This window comes from Plasmodium relictum, assembly GCF_900005765.1.
Source record: "Plasmodium relictum strain SGS1 genome assembly, chromosome: 4".
In the NCBI taxonomy this organism is placed as follows: Eukaryota; Apicomplexa; class Aconoidasida; order Haemosporida; family Plasmodiidae; genus Plasmodium; species Plasmodium relictum.
Window position 1 is genome coordinate 184,454 of NC_041682.1, and position 16,402 is coordinate 200,855.

Genomic DNA, 16,402 nt, shown 5'->3' on the forward strand with positions numbered 1-16,402 from the left:
TTTAATTTAAAAAAAAAAATTGCATAAAATATTAAAAATGTTTATTTTTAATCTTTTTGTTTTATTTTTTTATTTATTTGAAACACCACATTATTATTCAAAGAATCTGACAGGAGGATCATATAGTGAAGTATATGCTAAATCATGTACAGATGAAGAAATATGCATCTATCATAAAATAGATTATGATAATAAGCCTGCCATAAATTATACGTATACGCATATATTTGAGTTAATTTTGAAGAAAAATAAATTTAATAATAAAAAGCAAGCTATTATAGAATATGAATGTGGAAAACCTAAGTATTTCTTAACATATGATGCACTTTTTAATAGAATTTTAGGATTTAGTCATTCTCTTAATAATTTTGAAGGAGGAGTACCTGTTAAATCATTTGATGAAGAAAAACAAAATAATGGTAAGTTTAGGCTATTAGGAATATATGGAAGTAATTCTGCCAATTGGATAACTGCAGATTTAGCAGCAATGATAAGTGGTGTTACAACTATAGTAATGCATTCTAAATTTAGTGTTGATGAAATTGTTGAAATTTTGAGTCAATCAAAGTTGGAATGGCTATGTATAGACCTTAATTTAGTTGAAAAGCTATTAGCTCGTAGAGATGACTTACCAGATTTAAAATATCTTATAATATTAGATCATGTGAAATCTTCAAATGAAAGTAATGATAAAAAAGAAGAAGATAATCACGAGGTTGATGAAGTTTGTGAAAATGAACAAGAAAAATTAAAAAAATTTAATGAATTAAAAGAAATAGCTGATATGTCAGGAATTAAAATAATAAAATTTGAAGATTTAATAAATATTGATGTAGAAACTGTTACTATACAAAATAAAAATAAAGATTTTATTTCTAGTATAGTATACACTTCCGGTACTTCAGGAAAACCCAAAGGAGTTATGTTATCTAATAAAAATTTTTATTATACTATAGTTCCACTATATGATTTTAGCTTGTTTGCACATGGCGTCGTGAAGCATCTTTCTTACTTGCCCCTTTCTCATATTTATGAAAGAATTAATGTATTACTTTGTTTATTAAAGGGATTAGAAGTGCATGTATGGAGTAAAGAAATTAATTATTTTATAAAGGATCTAGCAGAAGCAAAATCAAGTTTTTTAACTGGTGTACCTAAAGTTTTTAGCAAATTATATACTAATATTATGACAGAGATAAATAAGTTGCCAAAAGTAAAGCGCTTTTTTGTAGGGCAGATTTTAAAAATACGTAGATACAATAATAATGGGAAATTTAGTAGATTCATTGAATCTATTACTCGTGTTTCAAAAAAAATCAAGAAGAGAATCAATCCCAACTTAACATTTATGATAAATGGAGGTGGTAGATTATCTCCTAAAATAGAAAAAGAATTACGCATTTTGTTAGATGCAAAAATTTATCAAGGATATGGACTAACTGAAACAACTGGTCCTATATTTTTACAACATAAAAGAGATATGAGTTATAATAGTATAGGTGGTCCTATTTCTAATAATACTTTATTTAAATTAGCATCATGGGAAACCTATAAAACTAATGATAAAATACCAAAAGGGGAATTATTAATTAAAAGTGATCAATTATTTAACGGTTATTTTTTAAGAGAAGATCAAACAAAAAATGCTTTCACAGAAGATGGATTTTATAAAACTGGTGATATAGTTCAAATTAATGAAAATGGATCTCTTACATTTTTAGATAGATCAAAGGGATTAGTTAAGTTATCTCAAGGTGAGTATATAGAAACAGAAATGTTAAATAATCTTTATTCTGAAGTTCCTTTTATTAATTTTTGTGTTGTATATGGAGATGAAGATTTAGATGGGCCGATAGCTATTGTTTCGATAGATAAAGATATATTTACCAAAAGTTTATTAGAAGATGATATTTTAACTAACCAAGGTATTTCTGAAAAAGAATTTTTAACGTTACTAGATGACGACATGATAAACTCAGACATTTATTTAAATTATGTAAGGACAAAAATGCATGAAGTTTATAAAAAAACTAACTTAAATAGATATAATTTAATCAGTACTATTTATTTAACTGTAAAAACTTGGAATACTGATAATTATTTAACTCCTACATTTAAAGTAAAGAGATTCAGTGTATTCAAAGATTATTCATTTTTCATTGAAAAGGCTAAAGAATATCACTTTAATTCAAAGGTAGAAACAGTCAAAATATAAAATAAAAATATAAAAAAAATAAATTAAAATAAGTGAAGAAAAATCAAAAAGAATTTACAGGAAATTAATAAGATAATGATTGCGTATGTATATATATTTTAAAAGAGATTGTATGTAAATATGCTATTTTATACAATTTATATTATTTTAATAGAATTAATTATTATTTTAATTTTAATTTTTTATTTTAATTTTTATTTTTATTTTATTTTTTTTTTTGTTTTTTATGAGTCTTTATGCCGTAAATAATTAGTATTATATAATGATGCATATATAATACTAAAATATATTTAGTAATGTTTTAATATTTGCTTTAGTTTTTAAAAAAAAAAAAATTAATTTTTTAAAGAGATATTATAACGAGCACCTTTTTAATTTTTTTGTCGAACTTCACATTTAAAATTGTAAGAAAATAAGATTTTAAAACTCTATTGAAAATTTTTTACAGTTCTATCAAAATAATTATTATATATATTTAAATAAAAACAAAATTTACCAATAATAATTTTTAATAAAGGCAAAAGAAATGAAAAAGAAAAAAGAAAAAAGAAAAAAGAAAAAAGAAAAAAAAAAAGAATAACCATCAAAATAAAAATTAAAAAAAAACTAAAAAATTAAAATTAAAATGCTAAAGTTGTATACATATGTAATATATATACATATATTTTATTCCTTTGTTTTTTTTTTTGATGGAAAAGGTAAAACATATAAGGTACCGATGGTGTCTACAGCTAAAATTTTTATTTCATTTTTTTTTTTTTTCTTATTCTTATTTGAGGTATTTTCTGTTAATAAATCTTCTTCTGAGTGATAAAACTGTGCTAAGCATATGTTATATTCTCCTTCCTTATTTATCTATACCAAAATTAAAATAAAATAAAAATTTGATATGTCAAGTAAATTTTTTTTTTTTTCTTTTTTTTTTTTTTTTTTAACCTTAATATTTTCAAATATAATTTCATCCTTCAAAAGCTTAGTTGAAACAGGTTCCATTAAAATTTCACTTGATTCCATTATATTTCTTTCAATAAATTCGGGTCTAAAAGAAAAAAATAAAATAAAAAATAAAAGATAACTATTATTAAAAAAAAAATTTTATAATAATTTTAATTTATTACAAGCAAGTAGAATTTTTATTTACTACTAAAAATTGTAAGCACTCATGTAAATTATAACCCTAATAAAAAAGTAAATAATATATATATATATATATATAAAGTATGTATAAGATGTGAAAAAATAAAATATTTTCTGTTAATATATTTTATTATATATTTTAAAAACTAAAACATTTATGTACTTTGACAGTTATGAACTGAGGTATATCCTGGTGTTCATCCTAAAAAAAATTTTTTTTTATTATTATTAATTTCCATTTAATGTCAATTATATTTATATATATTTATTATTTTTTTTTTTTATCTTGATTTATTTAATTTTATTAAAAATACAGTTATAAATACGGAATATATTCCATTTCGTTCTGGTGCTGCTATTGCACAACGATTAAAGTCCTATAATAAAAAAAAAAGAAAGACAAATATTACTATACTTATTATAAACCTTAATAGAAAAAAAAGAAAAAAAAAATTAACTTTTCTGCAAGTTGCATTATGCTTATTAATAAAAGGTTCACATATCCTATTGATTTGACTTCCTGATTGCTCCAATTTCTATATATGCCGAAAAATAAAAATAAATAAATAAATATATATAAATATATATAACTTTAAATTATTATTATAAAAATGTTTCTACATAGCATTGAGTTGGATGATCTGGCTTGTTACTACATGATTCTTTGTCACAATCTAAAAAAATTAAAAATTTCAAATTAATTTTTTTTTTCTTAACCTGATTTTTTTTTAAACTTACTTATTGGACAAAATAAATGCCCTTTTGATTCATTCCCATCTAAATATGACAAAAATTTTAAAAAAAATGTATATAATAAAGCTAAATATATATATATACATATTTTTTTTATCATTTTATACTCGTTTTATTTCTCTTAATTATCTTTTCCTCTTCAAATCTCTAAAATGTTAAAAAAAAAATTATTATTATTATATATATATGCTAATACACTGAACAATTTAAGATCTAATTTTTCTATAAAATATATTTATATCTTTTTTTAATATATTTATGTAGATTCACATAATTCATAATATTTATTAAATTACGTCATATTTAGGCAAATCAGAAACTTTTATTAAATCACCACCTGTGAAAAAAAAAAAAATAAACGACATTATAAATTAAATCTTTTTATGTTAAAATTATATTATTTACTTTTTTCATTTATATATTTTTGTAATGCAATTTCTGATGACTCTTTTAATTTACTTAAATCTTCATTAATCTATAATTTAAAATAAATACACCAAAGAATATATTATTCAGAAGAAAAAAATGTATATAACACAACCAAAAAAATATGAAATTAAAGTGATTTCTCCATGCGTATTGTGATTGTATATATATGTATATTAAAAAAATTTTATAAAAATATATGATGTTTGTATTACTTTCATTAATCTAAAAGTCAAAATTTCTACTGATTTCCTTATGAGATCGATAAACATATTATACTGTTTTATTCTACTCATTGCCTCAAATTTTAATTTTAACTCTCTCTAAAAATTAATACAACATAATAATATATAGTTATATATATATATATATATATATATATATATATATATATATATATATATGTTATCTTCTTTTTATTTCTAACATTCTTTAAATCTTTGTGATAATTCAATTTAGAATTGAGATCCCTTAATATTTTATCTACATTCTTTAGGTTCCTTTGCATCTTTTTATCTATAGTAAACATATTAGATTCATAATTTCTTTTTTTTTTAGATTTTTCTTTCTTCATATTATTCTAATCAAATGGAAATAAAGAAAAAATAAAAATACGTAATAAACTAATTTTATTTATTTTATTTTTCTTTTATAAAAATTAAAATATTCTTAAAAAAAAATTTTTACCTGAGATTGTTCTGAAATTAATGGAGATGTGGTATCTTTGATTTCATCTTTATTCTTGTGAATGTTTTCTTTGTCTTTTTCATTGTTCATTATTTTATTTTCATTTTTTAATTCAATTTGTTCAATTTTTAAATTATCTTTAATTTGATTATTTCCATTTATATCTAAATATGATTTTGTTACTGTTATATCTTCGTTCACCTTTTCCATTTTATTGTTTTCATTATTTTTTTCAGTGTCTTTTTTTTTCTTGTGCTTTTCCTCTTTTTCTTCCTCCTCATCTTCTTCTTCTCTTTCCTCATCATCTGCATCTTCTTCTTGTTCTTCTTTTTCTAGTTCTTCTTTTTCTTTTTCTTCTCTTTCCTCTCTTTCTTCCCTTTCTTGTCTTACCTCATCCTCTTTCTCTTCATCCTTTTCTACCTTGTTTTGTTCTTTTTCTTCTTCTTTTGTATCTTTACTATTTTCTTTAATTGTTTCATCTTTTTTTTCTTTTATATCTTTATTAATTTCTTTAATTGTTTCATCTTTTTTTTCTTTTATATCTTTATTATTTTCTTTATCTTTTTCTTCTTTTGTATCTTTATTATTTTCTTTATCTTTTTCATCTTTTTTTTCTTTTATATCTTTATTAATTTCTTTATTTTCTTTATCTTTTTTTTCTTTTGTATCTTTATTATTTTCTTTATCTTTTTCATCTTTTTTTTCTTTTGTATCTTTATTATTTTCTTTATTTTTTTCATCTTTTTGTTGTTCCTTCTCTTTTTCTATATCCTTTGTTATATCTTTAATTTCATTTTTATCTTTTTCATCTTCTTTCTTATCTTCATTTTCTTTCTCTTTCTCTTTCTCTTTCTCTTTCTCCTTTTTCATATCTTTTTTTTTATCCTCACTTTTATCATCTCTTTTTTCTTTTTCTTCTCCTTTTCCATTTTTTTTTTCTTCTTTCTTTTTTTCATATTCATCTTGTTCATCTTCATCTTTTTCTTCTTCTTCTTCTTCTTTCTCTTCTTCGTCTTCTTTTTCTTCTTCGTCTTCTTTTTCTTCTTCGTCTTCTTTTTCTTCTTCGTCTTTTTCTTCTTCTTCCTTATCTTTTATGCCTTCTTTCTCTTCCCCACCTTTTTCTTTTTTGTTATAAACGTCATATTTTTTCTCTTTTTCCTGTTTTCCATCTTTTTCTTCCTTAGTTTTATCATTCTTTTTAATTAAAATATTAATTTCATTCTCATGTGCTATATCACCATCCTTGTTTTCAGCTTTTACACAACTATTAATAGTACAATTTTCATAAAAGCTTATCTTTTTTCTATCATTTATATGGAAATTTTTTATTTTTTTAGTATTATAAAGACTTTTTTCGTTATTAAATATATCATAATTTACACCTATATCATTTTTTATAGGCATAAAAGATGGATCATTCCACTTGCCCTCACTTTTTTCTTTATTGATTTCTAATGAATCAAAATTAGAATTTTCAATTAATTTGGTATATTCTTAATTTAAAAAAAAAAAAAAAAAATTATAATAATGATATTATATAAATAAAAATTATTCAAATTGATATAATCTATTTAAAATTTTTTTAATAAAAGATCAAAATTAAGAGACAGTATAATAATGTACCAACAAATATATAATTTATTTTTTTGTGTTTTATTGTACTATTAATATTATTATTTTTGTTTTTTTAAATTAATTTTTACCTTTATTTCTTAAAAATCCTTTTGTAAATAAGACTAAAAACAGAAAAAAAAAGTAATACATTTTTAGAAAAAGGATATTAAAGCATTGCCTCATTAGATGAATAAAAATACTCAAAATAAAATAATATATCTTAGTTATATTTTTTTTATTAAAAGCATCATTATTTATTACTAAGAAATATGTAATATTTTAAACTTTCATTTTTTGTTTATATATTTTATTATATAGATGAATTCTGTTGTAAAACGATAGGATAAAAAAATGAAATTAAAAGAATACTTTATCTAATTCTATTTTTTTTTTTTTATCTTATATATTCAAAAGAACTTCAAGCATATGTATCTGAATCTATTTCTTTTTATTATTAAAGTGTATTATAAAAAAATATGAATTATTAAAAAAAAAAAAAATGAATAATAGATAAAAATGAGAAATATTACACATTAAAAAATTATAAAAAAAAAAAAAAAAAGACGTGAAAAATAAAAAATTTCTATGCATTAATAGTGCATTTTATTTCAAAATCATTTCATACTTTTTTTTTTAAATAAATATGAATAAATTATTCAAGAACAAAAACAAAAAAAAAAAATAAAAAAAAAACCCAAAAAAAAATATCTTTCAAATTAATATGAAAAGCCAATGATATGATAAATTTAAAAAATTAAATATTAAATAAAATAAAAAAAAAAAAAAAAAATCACTTAAATAGTAACCACATAAAGATAAATAAAAAGTTCAGAATATTATTACAAAAATAATTAACAACAAATTATAAAAAATTATTTCTATTTTTAAAATGTTAATGTGTCAAAATAGCATAACAAAATAAATAAATCAGATAAAACAAAAAATTTAACATTAAAAAAATATATATATGTGCTTTAATAAATATTCTAAAAAATAATTATAATATATATATATATATTATTTAATTATATAAAGGCTCGCAAGAAAAACTAGATAATACATTACTTGTTATCAAATAATTTATAAAACCCTCAAGATGATATTTACGATTTCTCCATTTTATAATCTTTTTTTTTTTAGCTAACATAGAATTAATTTTATTTCGGATAAGCTTCTCCACATTATCTAATTTTATATCAATATTATCAATTAAACCTGAATCTTTTACAATTTCAATCTTTGTAATTTTCAAATTATTAATAAAAAGTTTACTTATATAATTTGGTGGGTGTTTATCATCGCATTTTGCCGTTAAGGTAATTGAAAAATTTGGCATATTTCCTAATAAGGAAGTATATGTTCTAATAGGGCAAAAATTTGAACCTAAACATAATTTTAAAAAAAGTGGGCCATAAATATGCTTAAAATATCCATCTATTAATAAATAATATACTCCTTTATCATAATAAAAATTCAAATTTCTTATATTTATTGAATTTATATCTTCTAAATAGAAAAGAGTAGCATGATAAAAAGTTTTTTGTTCATGATATACAGTTCCAATATTAAAACATGGTGATTTAGCAATATACTTCTTAGTTTTACATTTTCCTATACTAGCGGGAACTAAGGAATGGAATTTAGATGATTTAAAAAAATTATTCAATTTTTTATTAATTGAATATATTTTAAATTTAAGAACGTCTTCTTTTTTAATAAAAGCCACTAAAGATAATAATAAAACAAAAATGAATAAAAGCAAATGTACTAATATTAATATTTTTGATAATCTATCTCTCTTATTTTTTTTCCTTCTTTTTTCTAGATTTAACAATAAAATTGATTTAATGGGCATAATACTTTTAAAATACATAAGATTTTTACTCTTAAAATTATTAAGGTTACTCTCTTCATATTTTTTTTTTTGTGAACTATTAAGAATTTCATTGTTATCAGATAAAGGGCTTATAAATAATTCTTTTTTGTTTTCATTACATAAGTTTCTTTTATTACCAATTGAATCTAAATCTGTATGTTCCTCATTATCTTCCACAGTATTATCATACCTCTCATCTATTTCATTAAACTCTCTATTGTTCAAACACATAGTATTTGTATGTTCTTTTTGCTTATTTAAACTTTTACTATATACTTTTCTTTTAAATATACTTTTGAAAAAAAAAGAATAAATGGGAATATCACAATTTTCATTTTTCTGAATATTAAAATCAACTATTTCACTATATCTATTTTTCTCAAATAATAATATCTTCTTTTTAGTTTTTCTTAACTTATTTAAGTATTTTTTCCATTGTCTCACATATAAATACATTGAAAAACAAAGAATACCATATATTAAAAATATCCATAATTTACAAAATTTTACTTTGTTACTCTTATATAATGTAATAATATTCAAATTTTTTGTGCGTTTAACAATTTGATAAAATGTTAATATAGATATTGTTATGATTTCTCCAAGTGAAAAGTGTAGAAAAAAAGAATACACAGAGCAAAAGAAAACTGATAAAGAAAAGTATATATTCAGAACTCTTCCATAAATAAAATTAGTATTTATATCTTCACTTTTACTACTAGGAATGGTACTACTATCATTAGGTGAAGATAAATCATCAGATGTATTTGATAATCTATCATTTTTTTCTATTTCTTTTTTAATATATAAATAGTTATATTTTTCTGAAACTGCTACTTTCTGATTTTCTCCTATCTCTGGATCAAAAACTAATTCATTATTCATTGGAGAAACTTTTTTATAAAAATTTGAGAAATTAATATAATATATATTCAAAAACAATACACTCAAAAAAAAGAAAAAGCAAATTAATATAGGAAAAATGAATGGAAGTATCATAAAAAAAGTATAAATATAATTTTTGTCTATCTTAATTTTTAATGTATTTAACATATCATTATAGTCAATTAAAATCCCATCAATGTTAAAATTAAAATAACTTAAATATGTATATATTCCAAAAATTTTAGACCTTTCATTTATTATCAAATAAATACAAAAATTTAAATAAAAACATAAAAAAAGTGCATATAGCAATTTTAGGATATTAAAACCATTTGTGCTGAAATTTGATTTCAATAAAGAATTAAATTTTTTCTTTTTTAAATAAATGTAAGCATCATTATTTTTTATTAATTTATATACATAATTTATACTATTTAAATTTTGCAATTTATCATAGTAAAGAAACTGGTTTTCATTTTTTTCATCTTCAATAAAATTCCTATCAGTATTATTAAATTCATTTAATGTACTATTTATTTCTTCCTTATCATTGATTCTATTATTTCCATTATGAATACCATTTGCATTTTTTAGCAATGAATATTCAATAATGTTTTCATTTGTTAAATCTTCCCCTTCCTCCTTATTTTTTAAATTGCTTCCATTTTTATCATTTTTTATGCAATCATGAATATCACTATCATTATTTATTTTACTAATTTTTTTACAACACTCCATTTTAGTGAGACACAACATAGAATTAGATCTATTTGAATTTAAATATTTTTCAGGAAGAAGAGGATAGATTTTTATATTTTCCTTTTTATATAATTGAATTTTAATTGAAGCAAACATTAATAAAAAGAAAGATGATATAGTCGATAAAATACAATAATTTAGAAATTGATATCCTCCATGTAGCATTTCCGCATCTATCAAATAAAAATTTAGTGATGATACAATGAATACTGATATTAAAACATCTACAAATTGAAACCTAGATATTGAACTCAAAATTCTAAATTTTTTTAATATTAGTGTGTTATTTTCATTCATTATATTAATAAGATTTATGTCATTTGTTTCTTTATTATTTATTTTTAAAATATATAATTTAATAATACTATAAAAATTATCACTAACCATAATAAGTTTTAATATAGGTATAATAATTGAAAATAGAAGTAATATGGACATATTGAAATAACTTTTTTTAAAAAATAAAAACCTAATTGATTGAATTATAGAATTTTCATAAACTATATCACGATCGGAAATTTGGCCTTAAGAGAAAAAAAAATTATACAATAATAATAATTATGTTTAAAAAAATAAAAATAATATTACATTATATATATCATTTTTTTTTTTTCTTACTTCCAAGGAAAACCAATCTAACTGCTGGATTAAAAACTCCATTGATAAAATAAAAATAAGATATGTAAAATAAAGCAAACGATAGAAACAAGCAAATAACTAATAAAAATGATTTAAAATTTTTGAAAGCATTCATTATACTTAATTAAGCTCTTCACATTTATTATAATTAATATTATAAAATGATCTTAAATTTTTTAAAATTTCATTATATATAAATATACTCTTCAAATTTAATATAAATAAAATTATAAAATAATATTAACGAGGACTTTTAAAAATTTTTAATATTACTAAGAACACAATTATTGTATGTTTTTCTACAAATTCAAGGAAATTTTTTTTAAATTTCACCTTTTATTGCATGTCAAAAGCTTTATATTTTCACAGTAGCTTTGAAAAAAAGGAGTACATACAATTATCAGATAAATATAATTACATTATTTAAAAAAAAAAAAATTTATATTAAAAGCAAAATAAAAAAAAAAAATAGTAATATAAAATAAAAACGATAAATAACTTTTGCGAAAAGTTATAAAAATAATGAAATAAAAATAATTATATAATAAATATAAAAAAAAAAAAAATTAAATAAAATGAAATGAAATATTACAAAAATGAGAGTAGTTTAGATTTAATATATATATTAATTTTTTTTCTTTATTTTAAAATGTATAATTGTAATAAAAATTTAATTCATTTTTTCGTAAGGGAAACAACTACGTTTACATAGAAAAATTTTAAGATTTGAGAGGAAAATTATAATATAGTTTTAAATAGTAAAAAATTTAAAGTTTAAAGAAAAATAAAACTTTATTTAGCCAATTTTTAGCTAAATTTTAAAGATTATAGAAATATTTTAGCTTAAAAGAATAATATATATTTTTTGATATTTTAATTACTTCTCACATTTAATAAGGTAAGTAAAGGCATTATATTGATGAAAGAATTTTTAACGAAATATCTTTTAAGAAAAAAAAGTGTTTCACTTATATGATCTTATAAACTGTTGAATTTTATTATAAGTAACTTTTCTATGTAAAACATATTGTTACCATTTATAAATTTAAAAAATGCACATCAAAATTTATGTGAAAATATCCTAAATGAATAATGAACTACTAAAATATGTCAAAAAAAAAAAAAAAAGTTTGAAAGTTATGTTGATACTATAAGATGTACTATTATAATTAAAAAATATTTTTATTAAAGATGTTTTTATTTTATATATATTTTAAATTTAGTATATATATTTTTTTATTTCTCTTCTATAAAACTTTTTTTAGATTATAATCCTTTAATAAAAAAAATATAAAGATTCATTGAATATATATATTCGTTACCCTTTATTAAATATGTTTTCATTTTCCTTTTTCAAGAATAACTTATTTGTCAATTTATTCATTTGTTAAAATTAAGGTATAAAAAAAAATGATGTTATAAGATAGTTGTTATTCTATTTTTCAATGAAACAGTCTATTTAATTCTTTAAATAAAATGTTTTTTTTTCATTTTTATAATCATTTAATACCAAATGATATAAATAATAATAAATTTTATTTTAAACTGACCTACTTTTGTTAACAAGAAGCACCCGTGCACACACAAAATTCTTACCAGCTCGTATGGAAAAAAAAAAAAAAAAAATAAGCTAATTAGCTTATATGTTCATATACACTACATAATAATAAAATAAAATCCCTAAAATAAATAGTATTACATGAAAAAAAAAAAAATATATATGTATGTATTTGCACACAAGGATAATGCAAACTTTTTACGACAACAAAAGGAATCTTTGAAAATTACACCTTTAATTTTAAAAAGTAATAATAATAATCTCATATATATATATATATATATATATATATATATATATATATATATATATTTACAAAATTAATAATTTTTGTAATTGTTGACATTTGTATAAAAAATAAATTAAAATAATCCTTTTAATTATAATTGTTATGATAAAAGTTTTTATTATAAATAGTTCTTCAAAAATATTTTTTAAGCATATTCCAATATTTATATTTTTAGTTTAAAAAGATGATTGAATCATTTAACATTCATGATTTAAATAAATTTCGTTTTTCCTTGAGTGAAGAAAGAATCATTGAAAATTTTACGAGCAACAAAAATGACAATTTTCTAAATTCTATTTCACATCTACCAGAAGACACAAAGAATAGTATACCAAATCATTTAAACGGTGAAGATATATCTTTACGAGATAATATAAAAGATAAAAATAATAATATTGGTAATAGTCAATTATGAAAATTGTTTTTTTCTATTTTCAATTTCATTTGAATATATATTTTAATGAATAAAAAAAAAAATTGATGCATTTTTACAAATACATATATAAAACAAAATGTTTAAATGGAAATAACCTTTTTTATTCATAGAGAAAAAGGATAATAATATTAAAAATTATTCAATTGAAGATTTATTATATAAAGTAAGGAATTTAGAAAATGAAAAGAAATATTTATTGAAATTTTTAGAAGATAAAAAAAATAAAGAGTTAGAATATATGAAGGCATTAGAAACTCAGGTAAATATAAAAAAAAAAAAAAAATTAAAATCTTTTAGCAAGTGTACAATTTAAATAAGAAATATTGAATAAAAAAAGTAAAACTAAAAAGAATTTTAATCTTTTATATTAATTATTTAGGCAGCAATAGTTAACTCTGAGAATAAGAAATCTAAGTATTATGAAAATGAATGGTTAAATATGAAATCATTAGAATATTCATTGATGTAAGAAAAAAAAAAAAAATAAAATAAAATAAAAAATTTTAAAATTCTGTACATATTTGTTTATTTAGAACAATGATAAAATAGTAATATTTTATATTATGATTAAAATTTACGATTTATAACATTAACAATATATTTTTTTTTAATTTTTATTCTGTCATTGTTTTTTCATTTTCAGAAATTCTGGTAAAGCACCGTTAAGACAAACATTAGAATTATTTTATGAAGAACCTAATTTAAATGAAGTTATAAAAAAAAAAAATATATTTTTCGTTTAAAAAAAAATTTTTACAATTAATATTTGATTAAATTCATATATAGAAATTGGGAAGTCTCACGAGAACCCAAGAGATATTTATAGCAAACTTAATAGAAGATCATAAAAATTTAATAAAAGAAAGAAGCACAATTTCTAAAAAATATCATGAAGCAGTGGTAATATATTTTCTTAATAAAATTTAAAAAAAACAAAAAATTATGTTTCTCTTTTTTTAATTATATCATTTTTGAAAAATATTAATTGTTATATAGGATGCAAACTTTCAATTATATCAACAAAATGAAATGCTCAAAGCACAAAATTTAAGTCTTCTTGAAAAAAATAAAGATATAATAGATGAAGAAATAGTAAATATTAGATAAATATAGCAGGATAAAAAATTATTTGCATTATCAAATTTTTATAAAAACCAATATATATTATTATTTATTTTTTTTTTTTTTATTGGCTTATTTCATAGGAAACCAAATTAAAAGCCTTGAATTCATCACTTATATATGTTCAAAAAGAAAACATTGAATTAAAAGGTTACAATGAGAATTTAACGAATTTCAAAATATTAACATATATATCAATAATAATATTTTTTCTTTTATTTAGAAATACTTGACCAATATTCCAAGTTAATAGCTAATATAAAGAAATGTTCAGAAGTAAATAAAATAAAAAATTTTATTATTTTTTTTTTTGATAAATTTCATTATTCATAATTTTCTTTTAAATTATTATTTTTTTTTTTTTTAGATGAATGATATTATGAAAGAATTGGATAAATTTAAAAACTATCTATTAATTTAAAAAAAGTGATAGCCCTTGTTATATTTAATGATTTTTGAAGCATATTAAATAGAAATAAATATGTATTGTAAATAATTAATTATTTGTTTTATGAACTACTAGTTTTAATATTATTATAATATTTTAACTTTTTATTTTTGGTAAATCTTCAACAAATTTAAATTACTATAATAATTAATTTTAATCTTTTTTTTTTCTTCTTATTTTTCATAATTTTATATTAACTTAAAAATAATAAACATATATATATAAGAAATAGAGTTACTTTTTTTAGGATATATTATATATATATATACCTATATGCTTTTGTATTAAATTAAATAATGTTCAAAAGTGTTATACTTATTGTTGTATCATTTTATTTTTTAATTATATTTTCTTAATTTGTTTTATAATATTGTTTATTAGCATTGTTAATTTTTTCCTATATTATATTATTGCTTTATTTTGTCATATATACATCCAAATTTTAATAATTATATAATATGCCTTTTTGGTTTATATATTAATTTTTAATTAATTTTACATATATATGTAAATATATAATTATTAATTTTTTTTTCTTTTCCATTTTTATTTATAATAACTAATACATTATTTATAATAGTTACAATATATAATAAAATTAATGAAAAATAAATAATATTTTAAAATATTATATAAATATCAATATTATCTGACACATAATACATAAGTTCTTACTTAAATATCGTTTAATACAGAACAGTTTTAATTACATAAAAAAAGTAAATTTATTTTTGCTTAAATAAATTCTATAAATATATTTTTTATTATATAAATAAAAAAAAAGAAGTAAATATTGCTAATATTTAGTAACATCATTGTTCCTTTTTTTACATATATATATATATATATATATATATATATATATATATATATATATATATATTGATTCCATATTTTCAATCTGTCTAATTCTATTTTTCTTCTAATAAAAAAAAAATTGTGTATAATATGTTGTAGACACAATTTTTTTTTTATTTAATAATTATTTTTTTTTTTTTCATATTTATTGTTATTAACATTATTCTTTATTTTTTTTATCTTAAATCATATATGAATATATGTATATATATTAGTTAATATTATGAAAACAAATAATATTATATTTTGCATTAACGTATTAAGGAGAAATTATTTATATTTAATTTTTAAATATTGTTTATTGAGCACTCATAAGCATAAAAATATGTTTTTATTCCATTTCTGTAAATAAGAAATACATCATTACAGAAGAAATAACAAAATAAAATCAACGAAATATATTATAATACTATGTTATTAATGTAAAAGACTTTTTTTTAGTTATTTCTTTTTATAAATTTTTTTTTTCATTTCTTCCTTATAGGAACTAATCAGCTAAAAAGAAAAAAAATAGAATAAAAAATAATAAATCATTTTAAATTTATTAATTACAAAATTTTAAGATACATTGATTTATAATTGAACACATCTTTTTAATTTTGTATATAAATAACTAGATTAGGAGAGTAAAAATATAAGAGATGCTATTAATATTATTTAAAATGTTTTTTTTTCTTATATGAAGCAAACAAATTATATA

At 18.7% G+C, this 16,402-nt stretch overlaps 4 protein-coding genes across 4 annotated transcripts; 2 read left to right on the forward strand and 2 right to left on the reverse strand.

Moving 5' to 3' along the window:
- Positions 1-37: 37 nt before the first annotated feature.
- PRELSG_0405000 (acyl-CoA synthetase, putative) lies at positions 38-2,215 on the forward strand (the record flags this gene model as incomplete). Its single annotated transcript, XM_028680187.1, has 1 exon — positions 38-2,215. One exon carries the CDS (start codon positions 38-40, stop codon positions 2,213-2,215), a length of 2,178 nt encoding a protein of 725 aa, XP_028531709.1.
- Positions 2,216-2,881: 666 nt separating this feature from the next.
- Positions 2,882-6,982, reverse strand: RON6 (rhoptry neck protein 6, putative; the record flags this gene model as incomplete). The annotated part of the gene is made up of 15 exons (XM_028680188.1): positions 2,882-3,070; positions 3,152-3,254; positions 3,334-3,392; positions 3,516-3,554; positions 3,667-3,729; positions 3,811-3,888; positions 3,974-4,026; positions 4,091-4,129; positions 4,213-4,252; positions 4,402-4,442; positions 4,511-4,580; positions 4,747-4,854; positions 4,959-5,111; positions 5,219-6,711; positions 6,922-6,982. The coding sequence occupies 15 exons, from the start codon at positions 6,980-6,982 to the stop codon at positions 2,882-2,884; spliced, it is 2,589 nt and encodes an 862-aa protein (XP_028531710.1).
- An 871-nt stretch (positions 6,983-7,853) lies between these two features.
- Positions 7,854-11,106, reverse strand: PRELSG_0405200 (conserved Plasmodium membrane protein, unknown function; the record flags this gene model as incomplete). Its single annotated transcript, XM_028680189.1, has 2 exons — positions 7,854-10,876; positions 10,971-11,106. 2 exons carry the CDS (start codon positions 11,104-11,106, stop codon positions 7,854-7,856), a joined length of 3,159 nt encoding a protein of 1,052 aa, XP_028531711.1.
- Positions 11,107-13,022: 1,916 nt separating this feature from the next.
- On the forward strand, positions 13,023-14,817 carry PRELSG_0405300 (conserved Plasmodium protein, unknown function; the record flags this gene model as incomplete). The annotated part of the gene is made up of 9 exons (XM_028680190.1): positions 13,023-13,236; positions 13,385-13,533; positions 13,654-13,739; positions 13,918-13,984; positions 14,061-14,174; positions 14,271-14,366; positions 14,480-14,546; positions 14,620-14,672; positions 14,764-14,817. 9 exons carry the CDS (start codon positions 13,023-13,025, stop codon positions 14,815-14,817), a joined length of 900 nt encoding a protein of 299 aa, XP_028531712.1.
- Positions 14,818-16,402: the final 1,585 nt, after the last annotated feature.